Consider the following 19,288-nt stretch of genomic DNA (forward strand, 5'->3'; position numbering starts at 1 on the left):
TGGAATTAGTCCCTGAACACTTACATCATGGTGACCTACAGGGATGTTTGACACCAATGACAAACACCTCCACTAGATGTTCAGTCTACATGTTATATTACTACGTACTTAACGTCCTTAATGGAGAATAAATACCAATGGTTCCTACCTCAGATAGAAGGGATTCTCTTATCACTGAGTCAGCAACCATCAAAAACTTGAGTTCACATACACAGTAGGAACAAACCATAAAATGTAGTATTTTGAGATTGAGTTACTTTCATTCAGTTTTCAAATAATCTCAAATATGTCAAAACAAGCAAGAATACATTGCTAATACTTGTACCACTCCACACACAGCCCTTCATTCTAACATATCAATTTTCTCTGTGTTTTAACTGTGGATTGCTATGCACAGTAACTCACCTTCAGAGGAAATTCAGGAAAGAGGAATTGATGAAATGCTTCCTAGTATGCCTTCTCTGATATTTATTTAGAGTTGATTTTTATTACAACTTTCCTACTTTTTTTTTTTACATCATCACATATCTTTCCTGCAGAAATGCTCTCGTGTTACTAAAGTGTACATTTAGGACTAACCTCTTTCATCACTTATTACATTCCTAGAGTTTCTCTCCAGTACGTGCTCTCTGATGTCTAGTGAGGTCAGAGCTCTGATGAAAGCCTTTGCCACTTTCCTTACATTTAAGTTTTTAAGTTTTCTCTGAAGGATGAACTCTCTGCTGTTGACGAAGACTTGAGCTCTGGGTAAAGTCTTTGCCACATTCTTTTACATAGGAATGGTTTCCAGTACAAATTTGCCAATGTTGAATAAAGCTAGGAATTTGGTTAAAGACTTTGCCACAACCCTTATATTTATAAGGTTTTTCTCCAGTATGAATTATCTGATGCCTATTAAGAGTTGAACTGTGATTAAAGTTTTGCCACACTCTGTGCATTTATAAGGGTTCTCCTCATTATGAATTCTGTTTTGTTGAATAAATTTTGAGCAATGCATAAAGGCTTTGCCACGTTCTGTACATTTAAGTCTTCTCTGCATTACCAACATGAATTTTCAAATGTCTAGCAAGAATGGATATCAGATTAGTTTTTCCACATTACATATATTTATAAGGCTTCTCTCCAGTATGAATTTGCTGATGCTGAGTGAGATATGAGTACTAGTTAAAAGCTTTGCTCCATTCTGTACATATGAAAGGTTGCCTTCCTGTATGAATTTTCCTATGTCTATTTAGATGTAATGGTTTAGCAAGACTTTACCACATTTATTACACTTGTTATGCTTCTGCAGATTTTGAATACTCTGCTGTTGAATAAGTTTTAAAGATTAATTTCTGTTATATAGAGAAAGATGTGATCATTGATAAAAGATATTCATACATTTATTACTTTTAAAATCATTGTCTGAAGACTGAGGTCCCTGATGTTTCATAAGACTTGAGTCTCAGTCAACATTATGCCCAGTCTCATTGCATGAAAATCTTCTGCCTTCCCTATAAATATTCTTGTGATTGTTGGAGGTAGCATTCTTGCTTAAAGCTTTCCCCATTTTATTACACATGAAAAATTCTTTCACATTGAGTATACTGTGATATGTCTACAACCATGATGGTTGGATTAGTCTCTTTCAAAATAAGCAACATTATAGACTTTGGAACAAAGAGAAAAGAGCTGTTGGTTGAAGAATATTGAACTCTGGCTAAAAGATCCCTCAAATTGATTATGCTGGGAATTGTTAACCTAAATTTTAAATACCTGGTTTTCAGACATGTTTTACTGTGTGCTAAATTGAAACCTGCATTCAGAAAGGTTTGAATGAGTATTTGCAGTATAGATTAGGTGACTTTCCAGATTTTCCATATTTCCTTTCAGAGAACATGTACGTTTAAAAAAGCATGGGTCTTTGCTTACAAACATACACTTCTCAGCCGATATTAATGACTGAAATGGGCGTTTTTCCCAGTTTGGTTCATATCCTCCTTTTCTTTTGACAGTAATGTTTGTATAATGAGAAGCTGTCCTCATTTGGTTATGTCCATCATAACTTCCTCTCAGTATTTCACATGCCCTTTCATTGAATGTAAATTTCCAATGTGAAATCTTTCATATATTATTAACTTTTCTTGGGGAATAAATCTTCTAAGCCTGGCTTTTGGGGCATCAAACCCTGCATGTCCTGAAAAGACACAGCTGAAAGCAAATAACAAGTTATTCCACCACTTACTATTCTCACGGAATCTACTTTACAACTGACATAAAACTGATACTCGCTTAGCTAGGTTAGGAATAAAACAGACACAGGAGTCAAGACGGCAGAGGATTAGGAAGACGTGGAGTTCATCTCGCTCCACAGACACATCGAGAATACATCTGTCATGGAACAATATTCACAGAGCCCCTGCTGAACACGAGCAGAGGACCTTGACACCTAAAAGGACAAAAAGATTCCCTCATAGCCAGGTAGGATCAAAGAAACAAGAAGGAAACTGGTGAGGAGAGGAAGTAAGATGGGACCTGCAACCCTTGGGGGAGCTCAGTGGGACAGAAGGGAGCCTCATTCTCTTATGGGAAGAGGAGGCAGTACACGCTAGAGGCAGGAAGGACAGAGTGAGACCTCTACAGATGGCACTAACCACAACCCTGCTCCCCAAGCCTGAGAGGGGTGTCCACCGCTGCACACAAGGGCTGGGTTCTGGAATGTGGGGTTTGGAGAGCAGATACAGGCAGAGGACTGGGGTTGGCTGTGAGGAGACAACCTGAGTGGGCAGGAGGGAGGGAGGAGCTCTGCAAACGGGAATGCTTGTGGAGGAAGCCTGAACCACCAGAGAAGCAGAGCAGCGTTGTTAAGTGATGCCCCAAGGGCAGGGCGGCCATCCCATCCTCTGTCCGCGTGTTCCAGCCTTTGCCTCACTAGGCACTAGCGAGGGCTCCAGGCACGGTTCCTTCAGTTCAGTCGCTCAGTTGTGTCCGACTCTCTGCAACCCCATGGACTGCAGGGCGATCTCATGACCCCAGCTGCTGCCTCCTCCTCAGCAATTTTAAATTTACAAAGCAAACATTTTCACCAATGCAAAGTGCCTACGAATTCTGTAATGCAGTTCTTCACACAAGTGTTTTTATTTTGCTGTGTTTTAGTAGATGTTTTGAATCTAAAATCTTAAATGATCTTGATATATAATTAATCAGAAAGTAAGAACGTATGGGACACAGTCCTGGTAAGCTTCATAACAAACAAGACAAACTTTAACAAAGTAACAGTTCTTACGAAAACAAACAAGAATTGAGATCTTAAAATATGGTGGAATGTTTTTAAGTTTCAATTCTTGTTTAACACAGAGAACTCTACTCATTGCTCTGTGGTGACCTAAATGGTATGGAAATCTTAAATAGAGTGGATAAATATTGTATATGTGCATGCTGCTAAGTCGCTTCAGTCACATCTGACTCTTTGCCACTCTGTGGACGGTAGCCCGCCAGGCTCCCCTGCCCATGGGATTCTCCAGGCAAAAATACTGTAATGGGTGGCCATGCGCTCCTCCAGGGATTATACACACACACACACACACACACACACACACATATATATACATGTATATATACATATAACTGATTTACTCTGCAGTACAGCATAACCTAACATCAACATTGTAAAGTAACTATACTCAAATTATTTTTTTCATTAAAAAAATACTTGATATAATCTAACAAGTTTAATAGTGAGAATTAACCACAAACATTTAGGTGGTAAATGTTCTAATTTCCCAAGTCAGCAATTTAAAAATTCCATGAGTTGAATAAATATAAAAGTATTTTAGGTTTGTGGAAATGGGGCAGATACACTTAACATTATTGATATTAGTTTGTACAAAGAAAAACCAAACTTTGAAGAAATCTTCAGATTTGTATTTCTCACTGGAGAGAGGTCCCTTATGCAGTGAAGAAATCAGTTGAGTATGAAATTTATCAAGTCATATGTGTAGTTTGCAGGGGATTGGAAATTAGAAAGCAGAAAGCAGATACTATCTGTCCCCAGTATTCCTAGAAGTTTGGCAGTTTGTCCATGACTCCACTCACACACTTCTGTCTAGAGACAGAAGCAGAGCATTTAAAAGAGCAAATATATGAGGCAAATATGAAAAGGGTTATATTTCATTTTCTTGGGCTCCAAAATCTATGCAGAAATTGATTGCAGCCATGCATTGGAAGGACTGATGCTGAGGCTGAAACTCTAATACTTTGACCATCTCCTGTGAAGAGTTGGCTCATTGGAAAAGACCCTGATGCTGGGAGGGATTGGAGGCAGGAGGAGAAGGGGATGACAGAGGGTGAGATGGTTGGAAGGCATCACCAGCTCAATGGACATGGGTTTGGGTGGACTCTGGAAGTTGGTGATGGACAGGGAGGCCTGGCGTGCTGTGGTTCATGGGGTTGGAAAGAGTTGGACATGACTGAGCGACTGAACTGAACTGAGACACCAACCTTTTGTCTGGTGATGCAGAGTAACTTATCAATTTTCTATCTGTCTTAACTATGGATTACTATCTACACTAATTCTCTTCCAGGAACTTCAGAAAAGAGAAAGTGATGAAATGCTTTCCTATACATTCTTTTTTTTTTTTTTTAAACAGAAGCGCGACCGTTTCTTTATTAAATTGTACAAAAAAGGAGGACGGGAGGGGGGTCAGCTGTGGGGCTCGGCCCCACCACGTCCTGGCGCTGTCTGAGAGAAAGGGATCTGAGGGAGGAGACCCAGGGATCAGGCCGGGTAGGGATGGGCTGGGCAGGATCACGTGAGGCTGGGATGCAGAGGTTAGGAAGGAGAGGCTACTGAAGGAGGGAGAGGCTGGCTGTGGGAAGGGCGGGAAGAGAGGAGGGAGGGGGTGACTGGGGACCAGCTGGGGAGCTCAGATGGAGCAGGTAAGGAGGTGGAAGATGGCAGTGAGGATGCAGGTGCGGCATGAGAAGGCTGGGGGGAGAGAGGGCGGCAACTCTGGCGCGGGGCCCAGAGCAGGGAGCCAGGTGAAGAGGGGTTGCCCGCGGCGCTCCCCACCCCCACCTCCGGGCCCCCAGCGGCCTCCCTCCACCCCCAGCCCACTGGCGGGGGGCTCATGCCGAGGCCCCGTTTTCTGCCTTCTGCCGCGTGGGACCCGCTTCATCCTCCTCTTCAGCAGCGCTCTTCAGCGCGGGCCCTTCGTCCTCCTCCTCTTCTTCCTCATCTTCCTCGCCCCCTTCATCCTCCTCCTCGCCGTCCTCGGCAGTTTCTTCTCCTCCTCCTCTGCGCCGTCCTCCTCCTCCTCCTCCACTTCTTTCTTCCGCTCTTCCCGGCCTGCCTTCTCCTCCACCTTCTCTTTCTTCTCCTTCAGGTCCTTGGCGCTTAACTCGGCCGCTGCCTCCACGCTCTTCTCCGACTCGGGGCCGGGGCCGGGGCCGGGGCTGGCGGGGAGCCGGGTCCCGGGGCCTGGACGGAAGGGCCCTGGGCGGCAGAGGCGGGCCGCGGCCGGACCGTGGCGCGGGGGCGGCGGCGGCCGCTGGGCGAGCGGGGGCTCAGGAAGAGGCGGCAGAGGCGCGCGGGGCGGGGCGGCGCGGGGCGGGGCGGGGCGGCGCGGGGCGGGGCGGGGCGGCGCGGGGCGGGGCGGCGCTGCGCGGGGCGGGGCGGGGCGGGGCGGGGCGGCGCGGGGCGGGGCGGGGCGGGGCGGCGCGGCGCGGGGCGGGGCGGGGCGGGGCGGGGCGGGGCGGGGCGGGGCGGCGCGGGGCGGGGCGGGGCGGGGCGGCGCGGCGCGGCGCGGGGCGGGGCGGGGCGGCGCGGGGCGGGGCGGGGCGGGGCGGGGCGGGGCGGGGCGGGGCGGCGCGGGGCGGGGCGGGGCGGCGCGGGGCGGGGCGGGGCGGCGCGGGGCGGCGCGGGGCGGGGCGGGGCGGGGCGGGGCGGCGCGGCGCGGGGCGGGGCGGGGCGGCGCGGGGCGGGGCGGGGCGGCGCGGGGCGGGGCGGGGCGGGGCGGCGCGGGGCGGCGCGGGGCGGGGCGGGGCGGGGCGGCGCGGCGCGGGGCGGGGCGGGGCGGCGCGGCGCGGGGCGGGGCGGGGCGGGGCGGCGCGGCGCGGGGCGGGGCGGCGCGGGGCGGGGCGGGGCGGGGCGGCGCGGGGCGGGGCGGCGCGGGGCGGGGCGGGGCGGCGCGGCGCGGGGCGGCGCGGCGCGGCGCGGGGCGGGGCGGGGCGGCGCGGGGCGGCGCGGGGCGGCGCGGGGCGGGTCTGCAGCGGAGGCCGCAGGGCTGCGCTTCCGGAGGGCGGGCGGAAGGGCGGTGCGGGCGGTGCCGGCGCTCAGGCCGCGGTGGCTCGGTCCCCGGCTCGCCGCCCCAGCACCCGCAGGGCAGCCGCCGACCAGCCGCGCCTCTACATTCTTTGATATTTATTTAGATGTGATTAAATAGTTTGTACTTTTTGTTTTCACATCACTCACTTGTCTTTCTTGTATACACCCTTTCCTGTTTTCTAAACTACATTTGGGATGAACCTCTTTCATCACTTATTCAGTTCAGTTCAGTTCAGTCGCCCAGTCGTGTCGGACTCTTTGCGACCCCATGAATCGCAGCACGCCAGGCCTCCCTGTCCATCACTCAGACTCGCGTGCATCGAGTCAGTGATGCCATCCAGCCATCTCGTCCTCGGTCGTCCCCTTCTTCTCCTGCCCCCAATCCCTCCCAGCATCACAGTCTTTTCCAATGAGTCAACCCTTCGCATGAGGTGGCCAAAGTACTGGAGGTTCAGCTTTAGCATCATTCCTTCCAAAGAAATCCCAGGGCTGATCTCCTTCAGAATGGACTGGTTGGATCTCCTTGCAGTCCAAGGGACCCTCAAGAGTCTTCTCCAACACCACAGTTCAAAAGCATCAATTCTTCAGTGCTCAGCCTTCTTCACATTCCAACTCTCACATGCATACATGACCACAGGAAAAACCATAGCCTTGACTAGACGGACCTTAGTGGGCAGTGTAATGTCTCTGCTTTTAAATATGCTATCTAGATTGGTCATAACTTTTCTTCCAAGGCGTAAGCGTCTTTTAATTTCATGGGTGCAATCACCATCTGCAGTGATTTTGGAGCCCCCCAAAATAAAGTCTAACACTGTTAACACTGTTTCTCGATCTATTTCTCATGGAGTGATAGGACCGGATGCCATGATCTTCGTTTTCTGAATGTTGAGCTTGAAGCCAACTTTTTCACTCTCCTCTTTTACTTTCATCAAGAGGCTTTTTAGTTCCTCTTCACTTTCTGCCATAAGGGTGGTGTCATCTGCATATCTTACATTACTAGAATTTCTCTCCAGTATGTACTCTGCATATACATTAAATAATCAGGGTGATGATATATACAGCATTGACATACTCCTTTCCCCATTTGGAACCAGTCTGTTGTTCCATGTCTGGTTCTAACTGTTGCTTCTTGACCTGCATAGAGGTTTCTCAGGGGGCAGCTAAGGTGGTCTAGGATTCTCATCTGTTTAAGAATCTTCCACAGTTTGTTGTGATCCACACAGTCAAAGGCTTTAGTCTGCTCAATAAAGCAGAACTGGATGTTTTTCTGGAATTCCCTTTTCCTATGATCCAATGAATGTTGGCATTTTAATCTCTGATTCCTCTGCATTTTGTAAATCCAGCTTGTACATCTGCAAGTTCACGGTTCATGTACAGTTGAAGGCTGGCTTGAAGGATTTTGAGCATTACCTTGCTAGCATGTGAAATGAGCGCTCTTGCGCAGCAGTTTGATCATTCTTTGGCATTGCCCTTCTTTGGGACTGGAATGAACACTTCACTTTTCCAGTCCTGTGGCCACTGCTGAGTTTTCCAAATTTGCTGGCATACCTAGCGCAGCACTTTCACAGCATCGTCTTTTAGGATTTGAAATAGCTCAGCTGGAATTCCATCACCACCACAAGCTTTGTTGGTAGTTATTCTTCTTAAGGCCCACTTGACTTCACACTCCAGGATGTCTGGCTCTAGGTGAGTGACAACACCATTGTGGTTATCCCGGTCATTAAGACCTTTGTTGAACAGTCCTGTGTATTCTTCTTAATCTCTTCTGCTTCTGTTAGGTCCATGGCATTTCTGTCCTTTATCGAGCCCATCTTTGCATGAATTGTTCCCTTGGTATCTCTAATGTTCTTGAAGAGACCTCTAGTCTTTCCCATTCTATTGTTTTCTTCTATTTCTTTGCATTGTTCACTTAAGAAGGCTTTCTTATCTCTCCTTGCTAGTCTTTGGAACTCTGCATTCAGATGGGTATATCTTTCCTTTTCTCCTTTGCCTTTTGCCTCTCTTCTTTTCTCAGCTCTTTGTAAGCCTTGCTCAGACAACCATTTTTCCTTTTTGCATTTCTTTTTCTTGGGGATGGTTTTGGTCACTGCCTCCTGTACAAGGTTACAAACCTCTGTCCATAGTTCTTCAGGCAGTCTGTCTATCAGATCGAATCCCTTGAATCTACTTGTCACTTCCACTGTATAATCATGTTGCTGTTGTTCAGTCGCTCAGCTATGTCTGACTTTGCAACCCCATGGATTGTACCACACCAGGCTTTCCTGTCCATCACCACCTCTGGAGCTTGCTCAAACATGTCCATTGAGTTGGTGATGCTATTCATTGTCTTGTTCTCTTTTGTCCCCTTCTCCTCCTGCCCTCAATCTTTCCTAGCATCAGGGTCTTTTCCAATGAGCCAGCTCTTCACAACAGGTGGCCAAAGTATTGGAGTTTCAGCTTCAGCATTAGTCTGTCCAGTGAATATTTGGGACTGATCTCCTTTCGGATGGACTGGTTGGATCTCCTTGCAGTCCAAGGGACTCTCAAGAGTCTTCTCCAACACTGCAGTTCAAAAGCATCAATTCTTCGGCACTCAGCTTTCTTTATAGTCCAACTCACATCCATACATGACTAGTGGAAAAACCAAAGCTTTGGCTAGACAGACCTTTGTTGGCAAAGTAATGTCTCTTGTTGTCTAGGTTGGTCATAACTTTTCTTTCAAGGAACAAGTGTCTTTTAATTTCATGGCTGCAGTCACCATCTGCAGTGATTCTGGAGCCCCAAAAAGTTTATTTTGTTTTTATTTCATTACTCTAAGAGGCGGATCCAAACAGAGTTGCGGTTTATAGCATAGCATGTTCTGTCTGTCTGTCCTACCTATATTTCCCTCAAGAGGTTGAGATTATCAGCCCTCTTTTGAGCTCTTTCATCAATTTGGAGTTTCTTTTTCTGTCTGGGTTCAGGCAGTGTGGGAATTTCATTCTGTTTTCACTTGAGAGACCTCCGCACTGTCCTACAGTCTGGCTGTTAACAATTGACATTGCCAGCATCCAACATGTAGGAGGGCTCGCTTCTCTCTACAACCCTTTCCAGCGTTTATTAGTTTTAGACTTCTTGCCAGTGTCCATTCTGACCTGTGTGTGTTTTGATTGGCATTTCTCTTAAGCTTTCACCATGTTGAAATATTTTCATATGGTTTTTTAAAAAACAGTGTGAGTAAAACACCTCTGTCCCCTTGACCGACTGCCCTGTTTCAAATTCTTTTTTTAGGATCTACCCGAGGACATTTGTTCAGAATAGATTTTTTTTTTTTCCTTTCAGCCCTGTGAAAGTGGAGTTGCTCAGTCCTGTCCAACTCTTTGCGACCCCATGGACTGTAGCCTACCAGGCTCCTCTGTCCATGGGACTTTCCAGGCAGGAATACTGGAGTGGGTTGCCATTTCCTTCTCCCTAAGCCCCATGCTGCTGCTGCTGCTGCTAAGTCGCTTCAGTCGTGTCAGACTCTGTGCAACCCCATAGACGGCAGCCCACCAGGCTCCCCCGTCCCTGGGATTCTCCAGGCAAGAACACTGGAGTAGGTTGCCGTTTCCTTCTCCAATGCATGAAAGTGAAAAGTGAAAGTGAAGTCGCTCAGCCGTGTCCGACTCAGCCACCCCATGGAGTGCAGCCCACCAGGCTCCTCCGTCCATGTGATTTTACAGGCAAGAGCACTGGAGTGGAGTGCCATTGCCTTCTCCCTAAGCCCCATAGACCTGGTGAATATGAAGTGCCCGTGAGCACAGGTTTTTCCGTCGTTACCAAACATGGCCACAAGGTGGCAGCATCTCTTCCTGCTCCACTGTTGGGTTTTTTGTTGTTTGTTTTTTAGTGTTTATTTTCTGTTGGAGTAGAGTTGATTTCCGATGTGTTTGTTTTAAGTGTACAGGAACTTGGTTTAGTTGTGCACGAACGTATCTCTATTCCCTTTCGGGTTCTTTTCCTATATTGGTTCTCTTGGTGTGTTCAGTAGACTTCCCTGTTCTATTCCGTTATTTTGGATTATCTATCTGATAAGAAGCAGTGAGTATGTTAATCCCAACCTCTTAATGTCTTCCTTCCCCTACCATAAAAAAAATAATAATCATAAGTGAGTTTTCTAAGTCTGTGAGACTGTTTGTTTATAAGTTAGTTCATTTTGATGAATTTATAGATTCCACCTGTAAGTGATATATTTCTCTTTCCTTCTCTAGTTGACTTTACTCCGTATAATAAATCTCTCGGTCCATCCATGCTGCTGCCAGTGGCATTTTTTCGTTCTGTTGATGGCTGAGTGTATTCGGTGTACAAATGAACCATTTTCTCTTCATTTCTCTATTGATGGACATTTTGGTTGATGCTGTGTCTTGGATATTGTCAATAGTGCTGCCCTGAAGAGAGGGGTGCATGTATCATTTTAAATTAATGTTCTTTACGGATCTAACCCAAGGAGTGGGCTTGCCGGAACATGTACTAAGTCTATAGTTAGTGTTTTAAGGAATGCCCATACTGTTTTCCTTCGTGGCTGCCCCTGCCCATTTCCATTCCTGCCCACAGTGTAGGAGGAGTCCCTGTTCTCCTCGCCCTTGGCAGCAGTTAATCCTTGTTCATCTTTTGGAGGATGGCTGTTCTGAGGGGTGGGAGGTGATACCATGGCCCAGTTTTGATTTCTATTTCTTCAATAGTTAGTGATGCTGAGCATCTTTGCAGGTGCTTTATATGGCCACCTGGATGTCTTCTTTGGACAAATGCCCATTTAGATATTTGGTCCATTTTTTCTAATGGGATTTAAAATATATATATATATATATATATATATATATATATATATATATATATATATATATATATATATATTGAGCTGCATGATCTGTTTGCATATTTTGGAGATAAATTCCTTGTTTCTAAATTGAGTTCCAAACATTTTTTTTCCCATTCCGAAGATTTCTTTTTTTTAGTCTGGTTTACAGTTTCCCTTGCAGTGCAAACGTTTTTGAGGTTAGAGAAACTCAAGTCTTTTGTTGAGTTTTGTTGAATTTTTCATTATTCTAAAAGTGGATCCAAAAGGGTTTGCTATGATTTCTGTCAAAGCTTGTTCTTCCTATAATTTCCTCAAGGGGTTTAGAGTAATTGTCTCTCCATTAAGCTCTTTAATTGGTTTGGAGTTATTTTCTCTGTATGAGGATAGGGAATGTCACAATTTCATTCACTGTTATCTTGTTGTTATCTTGTTACCCTCTCCTCTGTATGGACTCTTAGAAATTTAACTTGGTAGCCTCCGTGCAGGAGAATTAATTCCCTTTTCTCCAAAACCTTCCAGCATTTATTGTTTGTAGACTTTTTGACAAAGGTCGTTTTGACCTTTTCAGTAGGTATGTTTTTGGGTTAGCTATCTGATAATACATAGCATGTATGTTAATTCCAACTTCTTAATGTCTCCCTACCCTTCCCTTTTTTGAAATAATCATAGGTGAGTTTTATTAGTCTGAGTCTATTTCTGTTTATAAATCTGTTCACTTGAAAGAACTTATAGATCCCACTTGTAAGTGATATAATCTTTCTCTTTCCCTGACTTCTCTCAGGACAATAAATCTCTTGGTCCATCTATGCCGCTGTTAATGGCATTATTTTTGTTGTTCTTTTTGATGGCTGAGTGTATTCCAGTGTCTAGATGGGTCAGTTGCTCTTCATTTCTCTCTATTGATGGACATTTTGGCTGAAGCTCTCTCTCGGAATTTGTAAATAGTGGTGCCATGAAAACAGAGGAGCAAGTATCATTTTAAATTATGATTTTATCTAGACCTAAGGGAAGGAGTGGGCTTGCTTCATCAGGTGGCAACTATATTTAATGTTTTCAGGAATCTCCCTACTGTTTTTCTTGTGGCTGCACCCACCCATTTCCATCCCCACCCACAGTGTAGGAGGCCTCCCTGTTCCCCTCGCCCTCTGAAGCATTGAATCTTTGTAGATCTGTTGGAGGATGGTCATTCTGAGGGGGTGAGCTGATACCTTGTTGCAGTTTGACTGGTATTTCTCTAACAGAGATGCTGAGCATCTTTTCATAGGCTTTATGCCCATCTCGATGCCTTCTTTGAAGATACATCCATTTAGATCTTTGGTCAATTTTTTCTCTTGGGTTGAGTGTATTTTGATATTGAGCTGCAGGAGCTGTTTGCATGTTTTTGAGATGAATATGTTGCTTTTAAATTCGGTTGCATTTTCCCCCTGATGTTCAGGGTTGTCTTTTTGTTCCGTTTTGGGTTTCCCTTGCTGTGCAAAAGCTTTTGAAGTTAACGAAGTCCCTTTTGTTGAGTCTTATTTTTCATTATCTTAAAAGTGGGTTCAAAAACAATTTGCTGTGATTTGTGTCAAACCGTGTTCTGCCTGTATTTTCCTAGGTTTAGAGTAATCGACCCTCAGTTTAGTTCTTTAATGGATTTGAAACGTCTTTTTCTGCAATTGGTTAGGGACTGTCAGTTTCCTCACTTTTCACTTGTTTAAGGAGCCTCCACCCTCTCCTCCACACTGGTTGTTAGCAATTTATTTTGCCAGCATCAGTGTAGGAAGGTTCCCTTTTCTCCACAACTGCTCTAGCATTTACTGTTTGTAGACTCTTTGACAAAGGCCATTTAACCAATTGTAGTTTTGATTTGGATTCTATAAGATTTCATCATGTGAAGGCTGTTCATATGATTTTTTTTTTTTAAACAGTGTGAGTAAAACTGACCTCTCAAGGTTGGCCTCTGGACCGTCTGCTCTGCTTTAAATTCTCTTTCCAGGATCTACTCTAGGGCACTAGCTGAGGACAGGTGTTTTTTCCTTACATCCCAGCAGGCCTGGTGAATATGAAGTGGCCATCAGCGCAGGTATTTCAGCTGATGTTACCAAAAGTGGCCACAAGACGGCAGCATTTCTTCATGCCCACCAGAGCCTTAGGGCAAGTCCTGTTCTGGGTAGTTAATTAGGATGGATACACCCAAGGCTGTGTCTCCTTCCTTCTCTCTGAGCCTTTATCCCGGGACAGATCTCAAGGATTGCCACACCACTCTGTAGAAGAAGCTGTCCTCTCAGTGGGGTGACCCTAAGGAAGGAGGCTGGAGGTGGGGGAACCCTGTCACCAGGAGACATGGTACCCAGAGCACTTTGCAAAGCTCTTCCAGCCCGGAGACCCCACCATCCTTTGGGGGCACCAGGGTTGGCTCTGCTGCAAGAGGGTCCCCTGGATCTGGAGACTGTGGGCTCATGCAGAAGGGAACAGGCTGTCCAAGTCCATGGGGTGGGGGTGGGGGGCTGTTTGCCTGGCAAACCCTCCCCAGCGCCCTCAGCCCCAGGACAGTCCTGCCTGGGGACCCAAGCCTGCTCAGACTCCAGGCATGTGACACCAGCCCAGGTCGCCAAGGGCAGATGGGAACAGAGTCAGCAGTTCTTTTCTCTTTTTTAAAAAAATGTTTTTGAATTGTAGTTTACAGGTGACTTACATTGTGGTGGCTTGTACAGAAACTTTATTCATTTATTTGTGGAAGTACATATATTCTTTATCGTTTTCTTTTCCCATAGAGGTTATTACAGAGTTTTGAGAGGGTTTCTTGTGCTCTGTGGTGGGTCCTTGTGGATTATTTTAGAAGTATAAATAGTAGTGTGTTTATGTTCTTCTCAACCTGCTAATTTCTCCCTGCCCCACACATTTCACTTTGGGGAACCATGAATTTATTTTCTAAGTCTGTGATGCTGTTTCTGTTTTGTAAAGAAGTTCACTTGTATCCATGTTTAGGTTCTACCTAGAAGTGGTCTTATAGGATATATGTTTTTTCCAAATGCAGACAAAGGCCCAGAAGGGCGTCCTGTGTGAGTGATGTGAGTCCCCTCTCACTGGGCTCTCACCCAGGACTCTGGCACTTCTCACCCGGTGTGCGCTACCTAGTCTCGGTCTTAAATAAATAAACTGCTTCTGTGTGCTTGCCCAGACATTCTGTGTGTCTCTAATAGTGACCTTTGTATCTGTTTTTACGGGGTGTGCCTCTTTGAGACACATTCTTGCTTTCCAGCAGAGGAAAGACCCAGGGTCACTTTGCTTCTCACCTCTGGCCCCTGCTGGTCTGGCAGCAAGGACTCCTGGTTCTCTTCCGGGCTCCCCACATTCAGTTCAGGATGGCTCACTGCTGCCTGCGAGACCACTTGGTGCTGAAACCAGAAATCCGGGAGTTCAAGGTTTGTGTTAAAACAACACTGGGATGGACATGATCGAAAGGAGTGTCGATGGACATGAGTTTGAGTAAACTCCGGCAGCTGGTGATGGACAGGGAGGCCGGGCAAGCTGCAGTCCATGGGGTCGCAAAGAGTCGGACACCACTGAGCCACTGAACTGAACTGAGATAGGGAAGGTAATGTTATATGTGGTCAGGACTCTCTAAGACTACACTAGATTTGATTAGGTCAATAAATTTTGTGATTAACAATAAGCTGTGACCAGACTGGAATTTGGTTTTCTCTCCCTGTTAAGAGAATAAAGTCTTCTTGGAACGTGGCTTTTGATAATGGTCTATGTGAATTTCTTTGCCTTAAAGTGATTTATATTTGTTTTTAAAATCTCCGGTTACTTTGGTGAAGTAAATATTATTTCACAGTGACCTCTGAAGATTGTGGTACATGTAGATAAAGCCAATTCTGCTTCTACAAAGAATTAACCCCTCATTGTCAGACTTTTGTTTTCCTGATGTCCTTAGGAGTTGGCAATAGTCTCCTAAAGTAAGGAATTTACACTGGTAAACACTAGCTGTAACTCAGTCAGGGCCACGGGAAATCCAAGATGGCCACTCAGCTCTTCCCAGCTCCCGGACAGACCTCATTTACATTTGATGGCTTACAGCCTTTCCTGGGTACATGTTACACACCTGATGGCCTCACAATGGAAAACATAGTTTAAAATGTGTTTTCCACTTGGGTACATTTACCACAGTCTCCAGGGATCATGGCACCCACTTCACTGGACAAACCATGCAAGCCTTAACAAAAACTTCACAAACTTCTTACAGCTGTCACTGTCATCATCATACCCAATCATCAGGCAAGGACAACAGAACAAAGATTAATTACATGAGGTTAAATAAACTGCTAAACGTGATTATAATGTTCATGACCTTTAGGGTGACGTATTACTGGCTTCCACTCTTTTCAGGTATAAAGAAGCTCTTCTCCTCAGGCTACTTAAGACTTACACCTCTGGGTAAAATTCAAACATCTTTTCTTTTCTCTCTGCCTTGTCCCTCCAGAAATTAGAGACACTTGGGTTCTGAGCAGCCTTATCAGGTAAATGAAAAGACCGTCTCCTGACACGTACAGGAATCTCAAAGATTTTGAGATTTGGGGGACCTTTAGAAGAGAGGAAAATCCACTTAGGCAGAATCTGATGGCAGGCCTTTGGCATGACTTCTTGGCCTTGAGAGGCCTTGGGAAATTTTAGCCCAAGACTCCTGAGGAATTATAGCAGAGACCGTGTAAAGAAGCTGTGTGGTCAGTACACCAAACTTACTTTTAAAACAACTTAGTCTTGGCCTAGTTTAATAAAAATGGGGGTAATTTTAGAAAAAACTTGTTTCATTAAATATTAAATTCTAGTTTTGGTAATTAAGGTCTATGTTTACTATGACTTTTTCATCTTAGTAGACGTAGGACCTGGATTACACTGGCTACACTTCGTACAGGTTCTCAGATTCTTGCTTGTGACCCGACTAGTACTGCGAGCTGTGTTATTTCTTTTTCTGCCTGCTTTCGAGTTGCTTCTTGCATTACCAAATATACGACTGAGCCTCTGATACAACAATGCTAAGTCGCTTCAGTTGTCTGACACTGTGTGACCCCATAGACGGAAGCCCACCAGGCTCCCCTGTCCCTGGGATGCTCCGGGCAAGAACACTGGAGTGGGTTGCCATTTCCTTCTCCAATGGATGAACGTGAAAAGTGAAAGTGAAGTTGCTCAGTCCTGTCTGACCCTCAGCAACCCCATGGACTGCAGCCTCCAGGCTCCTTCATCCATGGGATTTTCCAGGCAAGAGTCTTGGAGTGGGGTGCCATTGCCTTCTCTGGGTAAAACAATAATATCATATAATTCCTCATGAGCTCAGTGATGGTAGTGGTTTCACTCCAAATATGGGGAGAAGCTCCAAATGGGAATATTTTCACGGACCACAGAGGCTGGAGAGACAGGTGGTCCAGCGGCTCCTGGCTGCTGCTCTATGGCCTTGTCCAGTAACGCCACACTGAGTGGCCTGTCAGCGGAATCTTCGCCAGACCTGGGAACGAGCGTGCCTAGCACCATGGCTCAAAACGGATGTGAGATGCTACCAAAACCGTGGTCACACCGACAGCCAGGAGGGGCAATGCTGACAGGAGACGGGCACCGCCGTCTGCTCCTGTGAAGACTGAATCAGGGGCCACTGCCGCTGCTGGCCTTCAGCACAGCCTGAATGTCATGGAGGCGGCAGTCAGGAACGAGGCCTCGCGCTCTGGGGAAGATGGCAGAGCAAGCCGGTTAGATGCCTTCAGGGAAGATTTTCATGAGCCCATTCTTGCCTCTCTCATGCCCAGTTCAGTTCAGTTCAGTCTCTCAGTCGTGTCCAACTCTTCGCAACCCCATGAATCGCAGCATGCCAGGCCTCCCTGTCCATCACCAACTCCTGGAGTTCACTCAGACTCATGTCCATCGAGTCCTTGATGCCATCCAGCCATCTCATGCTCTGTCATCCCCTTCTCCTCCTGCCCCCTATCCCTTCCAGCATCAGAGTCTTTTCCAATGAGTCAACTCTTTGCATGAGGTGGCCAAAGTCCTGGAGTTTCAGCTTCAGCATCATTCCTTCCAAAGAAATCCCAGGGTTGATCTCCTTCAGAATGGACTGGCTGGATCTCCTTGCAGTCCAAGGGACCCTCAAGAGTCTTCTCCAACACCACAGTTCAAAAGCATCAATTCTTAGGTGCTCAGCCTTCTTCACAGTCCAACTCTCACATCCATACATGACCACAGGAAAAACCATAGCCTTGATTAGACGGACCTTAGTCGGCAAGGTAATGTCTCTGCTTTTGGATATATTATCTAGGTTGGTCATAACTTTTCTTCCAAGGAGTAAGCATCTTTTAATTTCATGGCTGCAGTCAGCATCTGCAGTGATTCTGGAGCCCAAAAAAATAAAGTCTGACACTGTTTCCACTGTTTCCCCATCTATTTCTCATGAAGTGATGGGACTGGATGCCATGATCTTCGTTTTCTGAATGTTGAGCTTTAAGCCAACTTTTTCATTCTCCTCTTTCACTTTCATCAAGAGGCTTTTTAGCTCCTCTTCACTTTCTGCCATAAGGGCGGTGTCATCTGCATGTCTGAGATTATTGAGATTTCTCCCAGCAATCTTGATTCCAGCTTGTGTTTCTTCCAGTCCAGCATTTCTCATGATGTACTCTGCATAGAAGTTAAATAAGCAGGGTGACAATATACAGCCTTGACATACTCCTTTTCCTATTTGGAACCAGTCTGTTGTTCCATGCCCAGTTCTAACTGTTGCTTCCTGACCTGCATACAGATTTCTCAAGAGGCAGGTCAGGTGGTCTGGTATTCCCATCTCTTTCAGAATTTCCCAGTTTACTGTGATCCACACCGTCAAAGGCTTTGGCACAGTCAATAAAGCAAACAAGAGATGGCAAGGGTGAACATCAACATTCTAGGAATCAGCGAACTAAAATGGACTGGAATGGGTGAATTTAACTCAGATGACCATTATATCTACTACTCATGCCTAGAGAAGCACCAAAGTCAGTAACTATGACAACTGCTTTGGGTTTTGTGATGTTTTTGTGTTGTTAATAATACCACATCAGAGGTTAAAGTCTATTTAGATAAATCTAGACAACTGGCTACCAGGCTAAAGGTCTCCTTGAAGTGCCAGGTCTAGACTGGAACTCAGGCTTACTCTCCTGGGAAAAAAAAAAGAGAGATCTATTTTGCTTATTACTGTTCAGGTTGTCCCTACTCCAACTACTTCAAACTGAGTCTGTCACACCTACATCAGTCACTCTGGGAGGGGAGGGGCGTGGGGGAGGGTTGAGAGGTGGGGGGGAGGGGAGGGTGGCTGGTGAGAGGAGTGGGGGAGGGGAGGGTTGGGACCCCTGGGGAGGAGAGGGGAGGGAAGGAGAGGGGATGGTGGGACCCTGAGGAGGGGAGGGGAGGGGAGGGGAGGGTGGGGTGGGACCCTGGGGAGGGGAGGAAAGGGGTGGGGAGGGCTGGGGTGCCTCCTGTGGAGAAGCAAGGCAGGGTGGGCCCTGCCAAGGTGGGGCCTTCGGGGTGGGGCTGAGGTGGGGCCTTAGTGATTTGGGTCTTAGGCTCTTTGTCCACTACCTTTCAGAGAACAGTTGTTGAGTGTAGGCTTTTGTTTGCTGGTTTGTTTAGCATGTCCCCAGGCTTGGTGAGGGCCTTCCCGGGTGGCTCAGCAGTAAAGAATCTGCCTGAGATGCAGAAAACGCAGGAGACATCACTGATTGGTTACCTGGATCAGGAAGATACCTCGAGGAGGGCCTGGCGACCCATTCCAGAATTCCTATCTGGAGAATCCAATGGACAGAGGAGACTGGCGGGCCCCAGTCCATTGGGTCGCAAAGAGCTGGACACGACTGAAGTGAGTGAGCACGCGTGAGGGTTGCTGGGTATTAGCTGCCCAGCAGATGTTTACAGTTGCTTTTACCAGGGTCAGAAATGGTATGGACCCAACAGAAGCAGAAGATATTAAGAGGTGGCAAGAACACATGGAAGAACTGTACAAAAAAGATCTTCACGACCCAGATAATCATGATGATGTGATCACTAATCTAGAGACAGACATCTTGGAATGTGAAGTCAAGTGGGCCTTAGAAAGCATCACTACGAACAAAGCTAGTGGAGGTGATGGAATTCCAATTGAGCTGTTTCAAATCCTGAAAGATGATGCTGTGAAAGTGCTGCACTCAATATGC

The 19,288-nt window shown here is 46.5% G+C and overlaps 1 protein-coding gene across 1 annotated transcript in view; it reads right to left on the reverse strand.

The window, feature by feature from the left end:
* Positions 1 to 692: 692 nt before the first annotated feature.
* LOC138419578 (zinc finger protein 85-like) overlaps positions 693 to 19,288 on the reverse strand; it is a 66,486-nt gene continuing 47,890 nt past the window's right edge. The window contains 3 exon segments of the mRNA XM_070289310.1: positions 693 to 766; positions 848 to 919; positions 922 to 1,033. Of these exon segments, the coding sequence (XP_070145411.1) occupies positions 693 to 766; positions 848 to 919; positions 922 to 1,033 (258 nt within the window).

This window comes from Ovis canadensis, chromosome 14, assembly GCF_042477335.2.
Source record: "Ovis canadensis isolate MfBH-ARS-UI-01 breed Bighorn chromosome 14, ARS-UI_OviCan_v2, whole genome shotgun sequence".
Taxonomy (NCBI): domain Eukaryota; kingdom Metazoa; phylum Chordata; class Mammalia; order Artiodactyla; family Bovidae; genus Ovis; species Ovis canadensis.